General features: G+C 37.6%; 1 protein-coding gene across 2 annotated transcripts in view; it reads right to left on the bottom strand.

Annotated features, from left to right (window-relative positions):
* Positions 1 to 17236, bottom strand: part of MAPK14 (mitogen-activated protein kinase 14) — a 73466-nt gene that overhangs the window by 46994 nt on the left and 9236 nt on the right. For both annotated transcript variants that reach the window (XM_081828084.1, XM_081828083.1), the window contains exon 2: positions 2265 to 2394. In XM_081828084.1, coding sequence (XP_081684210.1) covers positions 2265 to 2394 — 130 coding nt within the window. The remainder of the gene's footprint in view (positions 1 to 2264; positions 2395 to 17236) is intronic.

Below are 17236 nucleotides of genomic sequence, written 5' to 3'. Positions count from 1 at the left end.
CTCGATCCCAGGACCCTGGGATCATGACCTGAGCTGAAGGTAGACACTTAACGGACTGAGCCACCCAGGCACCCCCAAAAGAGTCATTTTTGAAAAAGAAAGAGGAATATGAAGGAGAGGAACGCCTCTTAAAATCCTCGATTAAACTTATTTGGAGGTCTTGGCTCTTCCCTGGGTAAAACTACTTTTACAATTTGAGCTCCTAACAAGTGTTTGTGGAATAGGCTGATATTCAGGAATTTTCCTATATTGAGTCAAAGTCTATTAGCCCCTAACAGAACAGAGAACTATAAAACATTCAGCCATATGCCTTCTTTTGTTCAAAACCAAATTATCGATATTTAAGTACAGATGACCCTCCATATCAATACTGCTAAAACCTAAACATGTTAACATGAAAAGGCCAAATGCTATTAAGCAAGCTGCATATGAAACAACTTATGTAAATTAAAATCCTGTGTTCCTAATACTATCAGCTCCCCTTTTTTTAAAAAAGATTTATCCATTCATTTTAGAAAGAGAGAGAGAGAACGCAATGAGGAGGGTCAGAGAGAGGGGGAGAGACAGTCCCAAGCAGACTCCCTGCTGAGCATGGAGCCCAACACAGGGCTCAATCCCAGGACCCCAAGATAACGACCTGAGCCAAAACCAAAAGTCAGACACTTAACTGTGCCACCCAGGCATCCCATCAGCCCCTTTTCTTTTTTTTTAAAGATTCTTGTAGCCCTTCCTAAATTAGAACAATCATATCCCATCACTGTGGCCTCTTCATTTCTACAGATACAGAGTGACCCAAATGTAACCAGCCTAATACCATATAAGACACATTTTGAAGCATCTTATCACAGAAAATTAAAGCAAAATAAACTAAATAAGCTTGTTTCTTATGATTACTAGAAAAGCTAAGGCATGGAGTCAGATAACCCAAAATAATCTTTGCCCTAAACATTGGCTTAAATGGTCTATGAAGAGAAGCAGAACAATAAAGTACAGTGCTGGTAATCTAAACCAGATGTTCAGAAATGAGCACTGGCAACATCAGTGGGATCCCAGGGCCTCCTGAAAGTGCTTTGGGGTTCTATAAGTGTTTCGCTTGCATTCCATTTTCAAAGTTTTATTTATTTAAAGAGCTACGATAATGTCTTTGTCACATTTATTAATGTGTAATGAAAAACAGCATACACACTCAACTGTGCTAAAAACCAAATGTAAATGCATCAGTTAAGCTGCCAGGACACCTTGATTGTATGCAGACCTTGGAATAAAGCTTCTCCTGGTAGCTTTTTCCATAGATCTCAACTTCGTGTAAACATGTCACTGATTAGGAAGGCTGTAGCACTGCACTGAACTTTTTAAAAACTCAGCTTTGTACATGGATGATCATAAAAATTATACCTAGGAATAGAAACCTCTATTTCCTGGGGAAAACAGAATTTGCTCAATAGTATGCAATTAAAATAAACCATGAAAATAAATAAGCTATAGCTGTGATTACAACAGCATGGGTTATCCAATTCCAAATTCAAGTCTCAATGCTCCCAATTTAGAAGAAATTTATACCCTGTGAAACAAGTGTATATTAATAAAGTATCACTGATCTGCAATTTAAGAAAATTTTTTTAAGTTCAATTATTAAAACAGAAAAGGCCTGAATAGCCAAATAATAAATTTAGACATTCTGAATTTTTTTCTACACAGTAACGATCGATAGGGTCAAATGACTCTAAAATCTCTACAGCCATTGTTTCCACAATGATACAAATTTTACAGTTCCTTTCATATGGCAATCACATAAATTCTTTTTAACTTGATTTTGAAATTTAGGAAAATAAGTTTCCTCCATTAATTGTTTTTTCACTTTCAGCTAATAGTCCAATTGCATCCTTTTATTTACTGTATTAGGATTTTGAAGCACTCCTTTGCAGGATGGCATTGCTCTCAAATTTCCAAATTGACAGAAAAGAAAAAGTTATATTTAACTTAAACAATGTCTTTGTCACATTTATTAAAATACCTGAATCTGGAAAAGCTGTCTTAAAAAAGATTAAAAAGGAAAATTATAATATTAAATTATCTATAAATTAATAGTCACCTCAATAAGACATTCAGTGAATCTAAGGCATGCTGCCTCAAACTTCCCCACTGAAAGAACCCATAATAACACAAAATAGCCTTGGACTCCCATATTCGGACACTACAGCCTTAAGTAAATCCAGTAAAGAATGCAAAATCCAAAATTTATTCTTCTTGCATGAATAACTTACATTTTCATGTTTCATATGTTTAAGTAACCGCAGTTCTCTGTAGGTCCTTTTGGCATGAATAATGGACTGAAATGGTCTGGAGAGCTTCTTCACTGCCACACGTAACCCGGTTTTTGTGTCAAAAGCAGCACTTAAAAAAAAAAAAATAAAGAATTCATCATTGAATGTGCTCTAAATACTTCAAAATTAGTATTTACAAGGAAGGCTATTTCATTTCCAAATTAAATGGGTTTATAACAAAATACAAACAAAGTATAAAGATAAAAACTATAACGACCTATAATCCCACTATCCAAAGTAACATTTTAGTTTTGGTGTCTCCTCATTTTTTTTTTTCTATGCATCTAAATCAGGGATCAGAAAATTTTTTCCATGAAGGGCCAGAGAATAAATATTTTTGGCTTTGTGAGGCTTAGGGTCTTTGTCACAACTACTCGACTCTGTGGTTATAGCCAGAAGGTAGCCAGACAATAAATTTAAAAATGGATGTAGCTGTGTCCCAATTAGCACAAAAACAAGCAGCCACTTGATCTACATGAGCCAACAGACTGATATACAAAGAGCTGGATTCTGTCTTCTCTGCCTTAGGCCTTACTGTCACCTTGCCACCAAATGCTGCCTGATCAGAGTGGAGGGCTTGGAATGATTTCAGGACAATGAGTTGGCACAAAAATTTCTTGAGTGCCTACAAAGTATCTGCCACTCTTTAGAAGCTAAGATATAAGAAGGACAAGTCAATAAATCCCTGTCCCCAAGGGATAGGGGAGAGGGGATGAGCAGAGTAATACAATAATTTCAAATAGTGATGAATGCTATGACTAAATAAAACAGAATAATGGGACAAATGATAGAAAGCCGGGGGGGATGCTACTTTAGCTAGGATGTCTGAGCAAGTAGGTTCAAGCTGAGACAACTGAATGATGAGAAAGCAGCAACCATGTCAAGGTATACAGAAAAAGAGCTTCAAACAGAAGGAAAAAATAGTATTATTAACATTTATTTAGTTTTTACTGCATACCAGTAACTGTTCTAGGCCCTTAACGTTAATTTTTAAAATTAAAATAAGTTTTAATCCACACCACCACTACGAAGGAAATGCTATTATCATTCTCCCACTCAGAAATGAGGAAACGGAAGCACAGAGACGCTAAAGAACTTGCCCACGATCACAAAGCTAGAAAGTGGCAGGAGGAGGGAATCTGGATCCACAGCTCATGCTATTAACCACTTTGCCATGCTGTCTCTCAGAAGAGCAAGTGCAAACAGAGAAAAGAAAAAACAGAGGTAGAAAAAATATGGCATGCTGGAGGGCGTAAAGATGGCCTGTGTAGGTGGAACACACAGAGCAAGGGGAGAAGAGAAAAGAATGAGGTCAGAGGTACAGGCAGAGGCTAAATCATGTAGGACAACTATAGCAAGAAACTTGATGTATTTTAATTATTTTTAGAGACTGGGCTAATCCAATCATGCCTCATCCTCCTGTTTATCTCAGGCTCTAATGGGCATCCAAGACCTCCGGATCATCTATCATGACCAAACTCTTTCCCATGTGACTCTGTACTTGTTCCAGAAGTTCCCCTCCTTTCCCTTCCAAATCCTTAGACTACGTCCTCGCTCTTCAACTCCCAATTTGGTATTAACTCCTATAAATCTTCAACCCCCTTTCTGAGCCCTCCCTCCAACTCTTTAATTGAAACTAGGCTCTACCTTGAAGACACTACTTCTCTTACAGCCCTGCCCTTAAGAGGGAATTCTCTCTCGTATCTCAGGTACCTCGTGGCCAGCAGGTGGGGCAGATGTCCTCCTCACCAACCATTCCTACTTCCAGACTATGATTCTCCATTTGTATTACAAAAGCCCCTGCTCACAGCTATCACTACCTCTCTGCTGCTGTAATCCACTGACCTGGAATTTTCCATTATTCACTGTAAAGTTAGTTCCTATCTCAAAGTCTCTCCCCACTCCCAGCTTCTGTCATCACTCTTGGCAACTTCAATATCCAGGTGGAGGACACATCCAACATCCTGGCCTCTCAGTTTCCTGACCTCTCCAGGAAACTCCACCTCATCCAGCCTCCAGGGTCACGCCCTGGACCTCTATCAACACCAAAAGCTGCCCCGCCTACACAATTTTGAATGCCAGCACCCATTTTCCATCACAAACCTTCTATGCCTTTCAGTTTACTTCTAGTATACTTGTACCCTGACTATAACGATTTGTTGACCTCATCATCATTGGCTGATTCTATCCTTCAAGCCCTCTCCCATCTTCATTTCCCTTCTTGCCTGGCTTAGACTACATGCTCCCTTGTGTCTCTGTCTTTGCCTCTTGTCTCCTACACTCACCTGGATAAAGTCTAACTTTGGGTGATCTCAACTATTTAATTCTCCTTGTCTGAATCCAAGAACTAATTGTGGTTGAAGAAAAAAGAATGTACAACCATACAGACTGGTTTCATTCTTAATTTCTGAACTTAACGTCAAATAAGGCTCTCAAAACTGCCGGTTTTTTCTAGGAAGTGCATTTTCTTACTCATTTGACACTGTCTCTCTTCTCAAACCTCCAATTCACCCTCTTCCTTAAAAGTTGCCCCTGCCTTCATCAAGAAAATAGAAACCAGCAAAAGGAAGCTCCATCTGCCTATGGGTAAATCTACAAACCCATCTGCACTTGGACCTATTTTCTCTGCTTCCTCTTTTGCTGTAACTAAGGACACATGCCCTTTCTTACAAAAATCCGAGACCTCAATACATGCTCTGGAGCCACCTCCCTTATCCCCTCAAGGACTTCACTCCTTCATTCCCTTTCTCTCTCCCTTCTAAGTTTCTCCCTATCTTCTGGATCATTCTCATCAACATAAATATGCTCAAGTTATTGCCCAACCTCAACAAACAAAAAATTTCCCTTGAAAGCTCTCCACTACAGCTAAAATTCTCCAGTGGTTCTCAACAGTGTGGTTCCTAGACCAACAGTATTTGTGTCACCTGGGGATTGATAAGAAATGCAAATTCTCAGGTGCTACCCCAGATCTACTAAATTGGAAACTGAAGTGGGTAATTTGTATTATCAAACCCGCCCCATAATTCTAACACACGGTTAAGTCTGAGAACCACTAATCTATACCTCTGCTCCTCCACAGACCAGCAGCATTGGCACTATGGGGGAGCTCTTTAGAAATGCAGAATCTCAGGCCTTAAAGTAGAATCTACATTTTAACAAGACCTCCAAGTAATTCATATGTATCTTAAGGTTTGACTCATTTCCTCAGCTCCCATTCTTTCCTCAATCCTACACTGAAACTGCTCTTCTCAGGTCATTAATGACCTGTTACCAAATCCAACGGCCACTTTCCTGGATTACCAGTTGACATGGTTAACATTTCCCCTTTCTCTAAACACTCTCCATTCTGGAGTCCATATCAGCACATTCTACTGGTTTTCTGTGACCTCTATGGCAGCTCCCTCTCTGACGCCACTGCCATGTGGTCCCTCTACTTGGAACTCTGTTAGTTCCTCAGGGCATGACACTGGGCCCTCTTCTCTCTCCCACATTCTCCTAGATGATTTCATCTATATCCAAGACTTTAAATTAAATGCCATCTTATATAGAAAACTTGCAAATCTATGTCTCTCACTGAAATCTCTTCTCTGAGCCTGACTGCCTACCTAACATCTCCACATGAAAACCACATAAGCACCTTAAAACTTAGCAAGTGCAAAACACCTAGAACTATTCCTCTCTCTGTCTCCTATATCTCAATAAATGGACTTTCCAGCCAACTGCTCAAGCTAAACATTTGAATATCATCCTTGATTTCCTCCAGCCTCCTGGCCCCCATCCAAATCAGCAAGTCTTATCATTTCCATCTCCAAAATACATCTCTAATTCAACTTCTCTTCATTTCACTGCTACCATACTGGTCCACAACATCCTCATCACCAGCCTGCCTTCTTATACTGGTCTCCCTGCCCCTGTTTTGTTCCCTTCTTATATACTCTCTACAAGCATCCAATTCAATCTTTTAAAAATATAAATTAGATGGCAACACCCACTGCTTCAAATCCTTCAAGGAATTTCCTTGGCATATAAAATAAAATGCAAATTTCCTATCATAGCCTATAGGCTCAGGTGATATGACCACCAATGACCACTCCATCTTGCTCCTGTACTGCTCCTTCCTTTCCCTCAGCCACTACGTTTTGAACATGCTGGCTCCTTTTAGTTCCTTAAATTCTTCAACGGGCTGTTTCTGGTTCCTGAGCTGCCCTTCTCTCCCATCTCTACTCCACCCCACAGCTGAATCCTTATCCTTCAAGCACTGGTTTAAATTGCCATCCTCCTCGAGATTATCAACAGGTCTCAGTTATTCTCTGTCACAACACCCTCCTTGTTTCCTTCCTTATCCTACATAAACAGAGAGGGGTGTACTCCCCTCTCCCACTCCTGTTCCTACAAACCCATAAAATAGTAACTCCTTCCCTCTTGGAAGTACCAAGTAAATGTATACTCTTCTCTTAACTCCTCAATGGCTCTACTGAGACAGAAAATGACCACTGCCATGTGACCTATCCTCAACTCTCCACCTCAGTTTGCCTGTCCACCTGCAGGCTGAGCATGTTCCCCTCTCCTCTGCTGGTAAGCCCTTTGGGACCTCCTGGAACAAGGAATGTCATCAGGTTTCTAGCTGACCTGCCCATGACTGAATGTGCAAGTTCAATTCAGTGGGGAAAAAATAAGAAGCCCATTTGAGCTGCCTGTCCAAGCCATTCTCCATGCCAGTTGTACAGTAATAAAGTACATATTTTTATCTCTGACTCCTATATCTATTTAGAGAAAGGCAGGCTAGGGTTAATCAGTACCCTACCCCAATAATCACAATTTATTACTATATGTTTATTTACCACCCAGCAGAGTGGTTAAATAAAGGCTGAGGCTTTGGTATTAGACTATCTGGTTTCACTTCAGTTCTGCCACTTAGCAGCGGTATAATCTTGACAAAGTTAATTAAATTCTCTCAGCCTCATACATAAAATGAGGATAAGGTATATATCTAATAAGGAGAATGCTTGTTAAGATTAAAGGGGATAACTTTTGTAGTAGTTTTAGCAAAAGGGCCTGACCCATAGTAAAGTTTAAATATTGGACATTAATAATGTCTGCCTTTCCCACTTATTATCATAAGCACCTTGAGGGCAGTTAGTGTCTTCTGTTTTATTCACCACTATATTACACAGGACGTAGCATTAATGCCTGGCACATGCACATTCTCAAAAAATGCTTAACAAAAGTATAAGAATATTTTGTGATGTAGGTATCTGAAACATGAAAGAAAAAACTTCAACTTTATAATGTGGCTCTCAATTTTTATAAATTCAATAGCATCCAGGGGTGCCCAGCTGGCTCTGTCCGTGGAGCATGTGGCTCTTGATCTCGGGGTTTTAAGTTCAAGTCCCACATTGGGTGAAGAGATTATTTAAAAATAAAATCTTTAAAAAAATAAAATAAAATCAATAGCATCCAACAAGAAACTCATATTAAAGTTAAAAACCTATAATCACTGAGTGCTTACTATTGCAAGGCACTGTTTTTAGATCTTTACATGAATGAGCATCTTTATCACAACTTTATAAAAAGACATTATTATGATTTCCATTTTATAGGTGAGAAGACTGAGGCACAAAGAAGTAATGGTGCCCACAGTATAGAAAGAAAATCACAGAGCTGAGACTCAGATTCAAGTGGTGTGTTTTCAAGCATCAACTCTTAATGGATACCACTGAATGGATCCTCAATGGATCTCTGAATAGAACTCTTAATGGATAATCAAGTTCAACTTTGCAAGAAGTTCGGCCCATTTTAAATATATTCTAATTGTATGAACTCTGCTTTTCTAAAAAGCTTCCTACTACAGTTAATTGCATTTCACATGGAAAAAGTTTCTCCTGTAATTTTACACTGAACTCGGGATAGTTTTAATGAAAAGTATTTCATAAGAAATAACTTTTGCTCTATATGCATTACTTTATTTAGGGGAAGTTTTTCAATCCCTAGAGTTCTACTACTCGCTGTGAATCTAGAATACGGGAGGAGGCAATGATGTGGTATCTTACAAATACCAAAATATCACTTCCTGAGCATATTTACTGAAATATCTCCTTGATGAGATGCTTTGTGAATACAAAAGAAACACTAAACATTGTACCTGATGTCACAGAACCTACCATCTAACTGGAATGATGAAAATATACATGAAAGCAAACAATGCCCAATAATATAGTGTAACTATATACAGTTGACTACTTTTTTAAAAGTTGGGTTCAAAATATATAATTGGGTTTAAAAGTTTACAGACAAAAATATATAAATTGGATTCACAATATATGTGTTTATTGCAGCTTGTTCATAGAAACTAAACCAGAAACGACCTTAATGTCCAATAGGGGAGAATTTAGTTTATGGTATTTTCTCCCATATATACTGCAGCCATTAACAAGGATCTCCATATAGTACTAATATGTACACGTTTTATATTACTGATGGGAAAGAGAACAAGTTTCAGAAGTAAAGAATGATAGAGGCGGGTGGGAGGGATGGGGTAGCTGGGTGGTGGACATTGGGGAGGGTATGTACTATGGTGAGCACTGTGAATTGTGTAAGACTAATGAATCACAGAGCTGTACCCCTGAAACAAATAATACATTATATGTTGATAAAAAAAAAAAAAAGAAGTAAAGAATGATCCTATCTGTGGGGGAAAAAATGCATACCCATACATGTATATATAAATATACACAGAGAAGAGATGTCTAATATATTCAGAATTTTAACATTTTTGCTTATATTTTTCTATCCTGATTTTTTTAATGAGCTTGTATCTTTTAATATAAGGTTATTAGTAAAATTAGAAGCATAAGTCATCTGTATTATTGTTACCTTAAAAAAAAAATAGGTACTCTGGGCGCCTGGGTGGCTCAGTTGGTTGAGCGACTGCCTTCGGCTCAGGTCATGATCCTGGAGTCCCGGGATCGAGCCCCGCATTGGGCTCCCTGCTGGGCGGGGAGCCTGCTTCTCCCTCTGACCCTCCCCCCTCTCATGTGCTCTCTGTCTCTCTCATTCTGTCTCAAATAAATAAATAAAATCTTAAAAAAAAAAAAATACTCTCTTTCATAAAGACACGATTAACATATTTCCTTCAAATGATACTTACACATAGCTATACTCATAGTACATAAATTTGTATCCTCTATCCCTAAGGCATAAGCATTTTCCACTTTACTAAACATTTATAGTAATTTCATTAAATATCTGCACCACAATCTACTCAACTATTCTCTTTATTGATGGGCATTATGGCCATTCCATTCATTCACACACACAAATACAATAAATACTATTACAATGGACATCTTAATTCACACTGCTTCTTCAATAATTGCATGATTTCCTTAGAACAAATAATTTTTACTTCAAAGGACATACACTCTCACTTTTTAAAACATTTTACTCACAAAAGAGGGTAAGCAGGAATTGTTCAGAGAAACTGCTTTCTGCTTATCAGTTAATGATTCCTATAGCAAAGCTGCTGAAGCAAGGAATATACTATCCATCCTCAACCCACTTCTTTAAGCATTTAACTGCTCTGACCTAGCCTCCTGTTACTATCCCCAATCAAAGCAGTATTTGGAAAGAGGAGAAATTTCATCCTAAATCGAACACTGTGATTACCAAAAGCAAAAATTACTAATAATTTTTTAAATCACCTGATAAAACCAATTAAATCAAAGGAGAAGAAATTCAAATTTACTGGATACCTGGTTATGTCATACATCTTTTGGGAAATGTTTAATTTAATCCTCATAATAACCTTTTGAGATAATTATACTGACTTTCCAAAATAAGAAACTCATGGTCAAAAACATTAACAACTCATCCAAGGGCATATAACTCACATGCAGTGGGATTCAAACCCAGATTGGTCTCATTTCAATGTGCATTCTTTTTCCAGAATGCCAAGCTGTCCAGAATAAGGGCAACCCCAGGACCAGCTATTCACTTTACCTTTATTACAATGATTCACTTACTAGTATTACCAGTTGGGCCTCTTAATTACATTTTAAAAATTATAGCTACAAATAAAACCTGGTTTTCATGGACAACATCATAAAATGGAATTATCTTTACAATGGTAAGATTCCCCAAACTAAAATTCAGGATACATTGTTTAATAAGGTTTTCCTCCCATTATAAATTCACATGAAGTCTCCCAAAGTTAATAAAATTAACTCACATTTTATAAAATCACTGATATGGTAAAGAAAAAATTAAAGGACAAAATATAAAATTCATTAAAAGCAGTGATTGTAATATAGGATGTCATGCTCACTCATCTACTGATGTGAATCCAGTGCCTAGGACACAATATTCAATAAAACTGAATGTTTTGTTACCCATTCAAACTTGCCTCCTCTCTCCCCCCCAAAAAGCTGGCGTATTGGATTTTTTTAAAAGATTTTATTTATTTGACAGAGAGAGTATAAGCAAGGGAAGTGGCAGAGTAGGGGGAGAAGCAGACTCTCCACTGAGCAGGGAGCCCAATCTAGGGCTCGATCCCAGGACCCTGGGATCATGACCTGAGCCGAAGGAACATGCTTAACCAATTGAGCCACCCAGGTGCACCTGGCTTATTAGATTCTTAATATATCCTAGTATAATTCTGTTTAACTTCTAAATTTATTTATCCCACTTTATTCCACAATAGGTTTAAAGCAGTCTGGAACTATATATACATAACTTGAAATAACAGTGATTACAGGAAAATAAGAAATTCTGTATGGGTGAGGTTAACATACAAATGATTATTATGAGGTCCTTTCTAAATACCCATTAGAGTGGGTTTTTTTAGTGGGCTCTGAGCCCACTAAAGCCATCACACAACAAGAGAACACAACCAGTTAAGACATGAGTCACAGGAACCATATAATAAAAACAAACTAGGTACTCAGGAGAACTGAAGAGAGGCATAATTATTCCTGTAATAAAACCAGAGAAGAGTTCCTGCTGTGTATGTTCATGAAGGAGACACTGTATAATGTGGTAAAAATGTCCTAATCAACATTCTTACACAGATATAATAGTGGGTTTCAGATGGTTCTTTTCTTAGAGTATCTATATCAGTGGAGACTGTTTCATAAAGCCAAAATACAGTTCATTATTAGCAACAGTGGGGAAGAGAGTACATAATAGCATGGCATGCTGCTGTTCTCTGACGGGCTTAAGCTAAGAGGAAATCTTAAGTGTGTTGAGAAAAAAAGGTAAGCTCCATGTTCCTCAGACAATCCTCCAAAGATGACTTCCATCAGTTGAGCTTTTGATAGGTATAGAGAAACAGAGACTCTGTTTCTGCTCCAGGGCTGGCACCTGGCCTGCAGATTTTCTATGCAGCAAGGCAGAGGCAGATCAATAAATGCTTTAACAGTCCCGTGAGTCGCTCGGTAGAGTAAGAGAGACCACCTCTTAAGAAAGGCGAGGTTGCTGCCTACCCAGGACAAGTGCTCACATTAACAGAGCATGGGAGGACAAATGACAGTACGAGGTTTTTCCTCAAAAAACAATTTGGGTTTTCCCCAACAGAATGAAGAATGAGCAATCATCTGACAAGTCTCTGAGTAATTTGTGAGGATCAGAAGTGGTTTTACAATTTCTTTCAATGGTCACAGATGACTTCTCTAATCCCTGGAATGATGTTAATGAGAAAAAATGAACCCTCAATAATGGTTAAAACGACAAACACAATTTTGTTTATTTTTGGAAATTAATGGAAAAATTTAAACATATTAAAATTTGTAGTTACACTGAATTAACAAATTCTTTTGAATGCATCAAATTAATTAAAATATCTAAGGTGAGGGAAATAATTGCAAAAACATGACATCTCTTCTCCAGATCATACAATTTGAGGCTTTTTTCCAACTGAATTCAGGTTAACTGCTAATAGCCTTTAAAATGTGCCTTCTAGGGGCGCCTGAGTGGCTCAGTCAGTTAAGCGGCTGCCTTCAGCTCAGGTCATGATCCCAGGGTCCTGGGATCGAGCCCCGCATCGGGCTTCCTGCTCGGCGGAGAGCCTGCTTCTCCCTCTCCCTCTGTCTGCCGCTCTGCCTACTTGTGCTCTCTCTCTATCTCTGTTAAATAAATAAATAAAAATCTTTAAAATAAATAAAATAATAATAAAATAAAATGTGCCTTCTAAATAAGTAATTTATACTACTAACTTGGAACTTTCTCTTAACCTATAACACCTGATACAAATTTCAATAAATATCATACTAGACATTTTTTGGCACACATCTCCCTCTACTACAGAAACCTACTTTTTCTTCCTCCTAAATTCAGACAAATGTACAAGTATCACTAGTTTTTTTATTTTTATGCTCTACCCCTCCATTTTGGAAATAATGTTATGAAAATAAGGTAAATTTATGCAAAAACTAGAACTCAAGTTTTGATTTAGGAAACAAAAAATATTCTTCAGAGCAGCAAGGGACTTAAAACTGACTTTAAAAACTCATCACATTTGAAACATTGTTAGCTTTCGTTAATATCTTCACTAACTCTCAAATACCTTGTTTTAATGTTTATATAATAACACTTTTTTAAAGAATCACAAAATGATTTGACTATGTGCAACTATATATAGTATTTTTTATATGTGGAATTTAGTTTCTTACAATAACACTTTCATACTTAATGGGAAGAACATCAGATGTCATTAATACAACTGTTACAAGTGTGTACAATGCAACCAATCCCCAACTTTTGAGTTTTTAAATATTCCTCTCAAAGAAGCTCAAAACACAAGTGACATATTAAACACTCTATCAATAGATTAGTAGACTGAATGGAAAAGAGTCATTTAATTGACCACATACTTTGCCTTACACAACTTAATAGTTCAATAACTTTTATGCAAATTGAGTATTTTCATGAAAATCTCATTCAGATAGGAAAGTGTATTTGTGACAGGATTTATTAGGGACACTAGCTATGTGGCTGGAACTCAGAGCATAGCAACACATATGCTAGATACCTGCTATCCCTGATTGGTCTAATTCCTGCTGCAAAACTTCTAAGCTACTGGAGCAAAAATGTTTTTCACAATTGCTTTAATTTTTATTAGCCTGATGAAAACTAAAACTCAAACAATGCAGAAATTCACTTAGGCATGCAATCTAAAAATCCAAACCAATTTGTGATTAAAATGTGAAATTCAATTAATCTTCATTCGCTGTAAAACTCCATTTGAAAAAAAGAATGAGGGTGCCTGGGTGGCTCAGTCATTAAGCGTCTGCCTTCGGCTCAGGTCATGATCCCAGGGTCCTGGGATCGAGTCCCACATCGGGCTCCCTGCTCTGCGGGAAGCCTGCTTCTCCCTCTCCCACTCCCCCTGCTTGTGTTCCTGCTCTCGCTATGTCTCTCTCTGTCAAATAAATAAATAAAATCTTTAAAAAAAAAAAAGAAAAAAAGAATGATTTTAAGGTATTTCTTCACTGAAGCTTTAAAAGCCACAGTGGTGTCAGTTAACATATTTCTTTGATTGCAAATGCAGTTGATACATCTGCATCAAGAGCAATAGTTATCTCATATTGATTACAAAAATATTACATGTGGATTATTTTATTACATGTGGAATTATTTTCCCAAGCCTCATTAGAATGTTGTTACCATAGGTTTTATCTTCTCTACTTTTGTTTGAAAATTTCAGTGACAAATGTTTTTGAAGTTATCATTAACTAGTTTTTAACTCCTTTCAAGCAAATATGAAATAAACTAATCCTATATTACACTGTAACTGTTTATGATTACCATCAATCAACTCTGCCTGCTGCTCCAATTAAAAGCCTTTTACAGTAATAGTATTTATAGGCTTCATATCCAGAAAAGCACCCTATAAACATGCTACAAACATGACTACAGATGCATATAACAGGCATTAGTGTGTCTTCACAATCTCTGGTTTGCTCAGTCTGTCACTCTCCATCTTATATGACATACACATATATTTTACAGTAACACTTAGTGTATTACTAAGTAATAAATTACCCCCACGTTTGGTGGCTTCAACGAGATTTATTATCTCAGTTTCTGTGAGTCAGGAATTGGGGAGCAGGATAGTTGAGTGGTTCTGGCTCACAGTCTCTCAGGAGAGTGCAGTCCAGATACTGGCCTTCGCTACAGTCATCTGAAGGCCTGACCGAGGCTGGAAGATCCAGTTCCAGGATGGCTGCCTCACATGGCTTTGGCAGGCCCCAGTTCTTCGTAATGTGGGCTTCTCTGTAAGGCTGCTTCGGTGTCTTCTCAACAGAGCTGTTGGCTGTCCCTCAACAGAGGGCAGCTCCACCCCCCAGGGGGTATCTCACAATGTCTGAGTCATTTTTGGCTGTTACACCTGGAGTGTGTGGTGGTACTAGCATCTAGTGGGTAGAGGCCAGGGTTACTGCTAAACATCCTTCACAACAAAGAATTATCTGGTCCAAAATGTCAATAGTGCTTAGGGTGAAAAACTGCTTTAGAGCAACTGATTTCAGAGAAACATTCAGAGAAAAAGCAAGATGGGGCCACATATCTTTCATGACCTACCCTCAGAATCACACTCCATCATTACTACCACATTCCATATATTAGAGAAGTGAGTCAGTACCACCTTCACTGAAGGTGAGGATTATTAGCTCCACCTCTTTAAAGGAGAAGTATCAAATAACTTATGGTCATATTTTTAAATCATTACACTTAGCAATAAGGTTTTGTTTCGTTTTTTTAAACAAAATACTGTAATTTTCAAGATATCTCACTTACTTTTGGGAATACTACTTAAGAATCTTTTTACTCCTCTAGAAAAATCACTGGAATTTCATTTAACAAAGCTACTTTTGCTTCCTAGTGAATGGTCTCTGCAGTATTTTGATGACCTAATCTCAAAAAATTATATTAAGCATAAACACATGCAGTCTGATACAGAGAAAAATAACTAGTAGTCAAAAGATCTGAGTTCTAGTTTTGGTTCTGGCACCTCCTAGCAGGTGATCTGGGGCAAAGCTTCTATAAGCCTGTTTCCAAATAAATAAAATGGGGGTGTCATCAGCTCTGCTTATCTCACAATGCTGTTTTGAGGCTCAAATAAGATAATTATGTGACAGTACTTTATGAACTATAAAAGGCAGGTAGTTTTAAAAGTTCTAAGTTGAAATAACATGCTATTATAAAACAGTTTCATGACCAGCTTCCAGCATGGGGTTTATCACATCATAGATTCTCAATATGTATTTTTAGATCTCTTACTCTCAAATTTGAGGCTGAGTAAACCTCTGAAATAACAGTAAAATAGGGAAGTTAAAATATAATTGAGGGACCAAATCCTTGATCATTTGTTATCAATGCTATGGATAACTAACATATAGTTTCTACAAGTTAAAATGTACATTATTCAGCAATTATTAGATAGGCTCTAAGACTACAATCAGCAACATAATGTAGCCAATAATTTAGACATTGAACTAAAAAAAAACAAACCCCTTTATTATTTGTTTCCAAATCCAAACTCTGAGGGAAAGCAGAAGCTATAAGTGATCTGTGTATCCTCAGAATCTAGCCCAGTGCCTGGAACATAATTCAAGATTAATAAATACATACCAAAGCAGATAGTTCTTGACCTCAAGGAACAGAGAAATCTCATTGGAGAGTCAGAATAAACAGACGCTCACATAAACAAATCACTGAAGACTTTTAAAAGCAATACATTTGCTTCCTCTAATCCATTTGCACTCCAGTCGGAGTTTTAAAACACTTTTCCTCAATACTTCACAACTCAAGAAACTTTTAACAGCTTTCCATGGCCTAGAAAAATGCAATGCCTTAGCCCTACTCCAGACCTACTTCTTCATTTCTGGGGGTAGAATCCAAGCATCTGTATTTAAAAACTCCACACTGATTCTGAAGCACAATCAGAAAGAGAACCGCAATTGGGTTCAAGCTACCTGAGATATTCTTGCTGTCAGGCCAGTCCATCTCATAACTAATTCTCTTAGTTGTGTTTTCTCCTGTTCCCTAAAAAAATGTTCCCTTTCCTCTTCTCCAAATACTACCCACCTTTCAAAATAACCTTCAAATCCTTTTCTTCCATGAAACCAGTCTAACTACTATAGCCCACAATGCCCCCACTTCTCTATACATCAGTACCTTTTTATATATACAGTTCACTTACATTTTATGTCTATTTCTTTGTTTGTTTTAGTAGGCTCCATGCTCAGCATGGATCCCAGTACAGGGCTTGAACTCACAACCCTGAGATCAAGACCTGAGCTGAGATCAAGAGCTGGACACTTAACCAAATGAGCCACCCAAGTGCCCCTTATGTCTATTTCTTTTAACACTGATGTGCATTTAACACTGATGGATAACCAACAGATTTTCTTCACTACAGTAAATCTAACACATAAGCAAATACATATACCCACACATTTCAAACTTTCAAAATCATGTTGCCTTAATAGAATTACAGAAAGTTACAGAAATCTTCAGGCAATTGGCTCGTTCCCTGATTGTAATTTTCATGACCACTGTCATTCATCAGTGCTAATGAAAGCTTTCTTCAAATATCACACCTCCACATCTCTAAAGCTGAATCATACAAGTTTGTAACATCAGTCTATTTCTAGGATAGTTGGTGCTACATGAGATCATCCTCAAACAATGTTAAGAAAAATAATCAAGGAAAAGCATGAAACATTACATCTCAATAGACCTGAAAACCAAAGGGTTAGATATTCTTGAGATAAGGTTTAGAAGTACAAATTTGGACACACAATGTACAAACGAAGCCATGTTGAGACTATATCATATGATGAACTAAAAAAGAATTTGCACACAGGGCGCCTAGGTGGCACAGTTGGTTAAGCGTCTGATTCTTGGTTTCGGCTCAG

Source organism: Leptonychotes weddellii, chromosome 8 (assembly GCF_054177405.1).
Source record: "Leptonychotes weddellii isolate Sample4059 chromosome 8, ASM5417740v2, whole genome shotgun sequence".
Lineage (NCBI taxonomy): Eukaryota > Metazoa > Chordata > Mammalia > Carnivora > Phocidae > Leptonychotes > Leptonychotes weddellii.
This window is presented reverse-complemented; position numbering and strand designations above follow the sequence as displayed.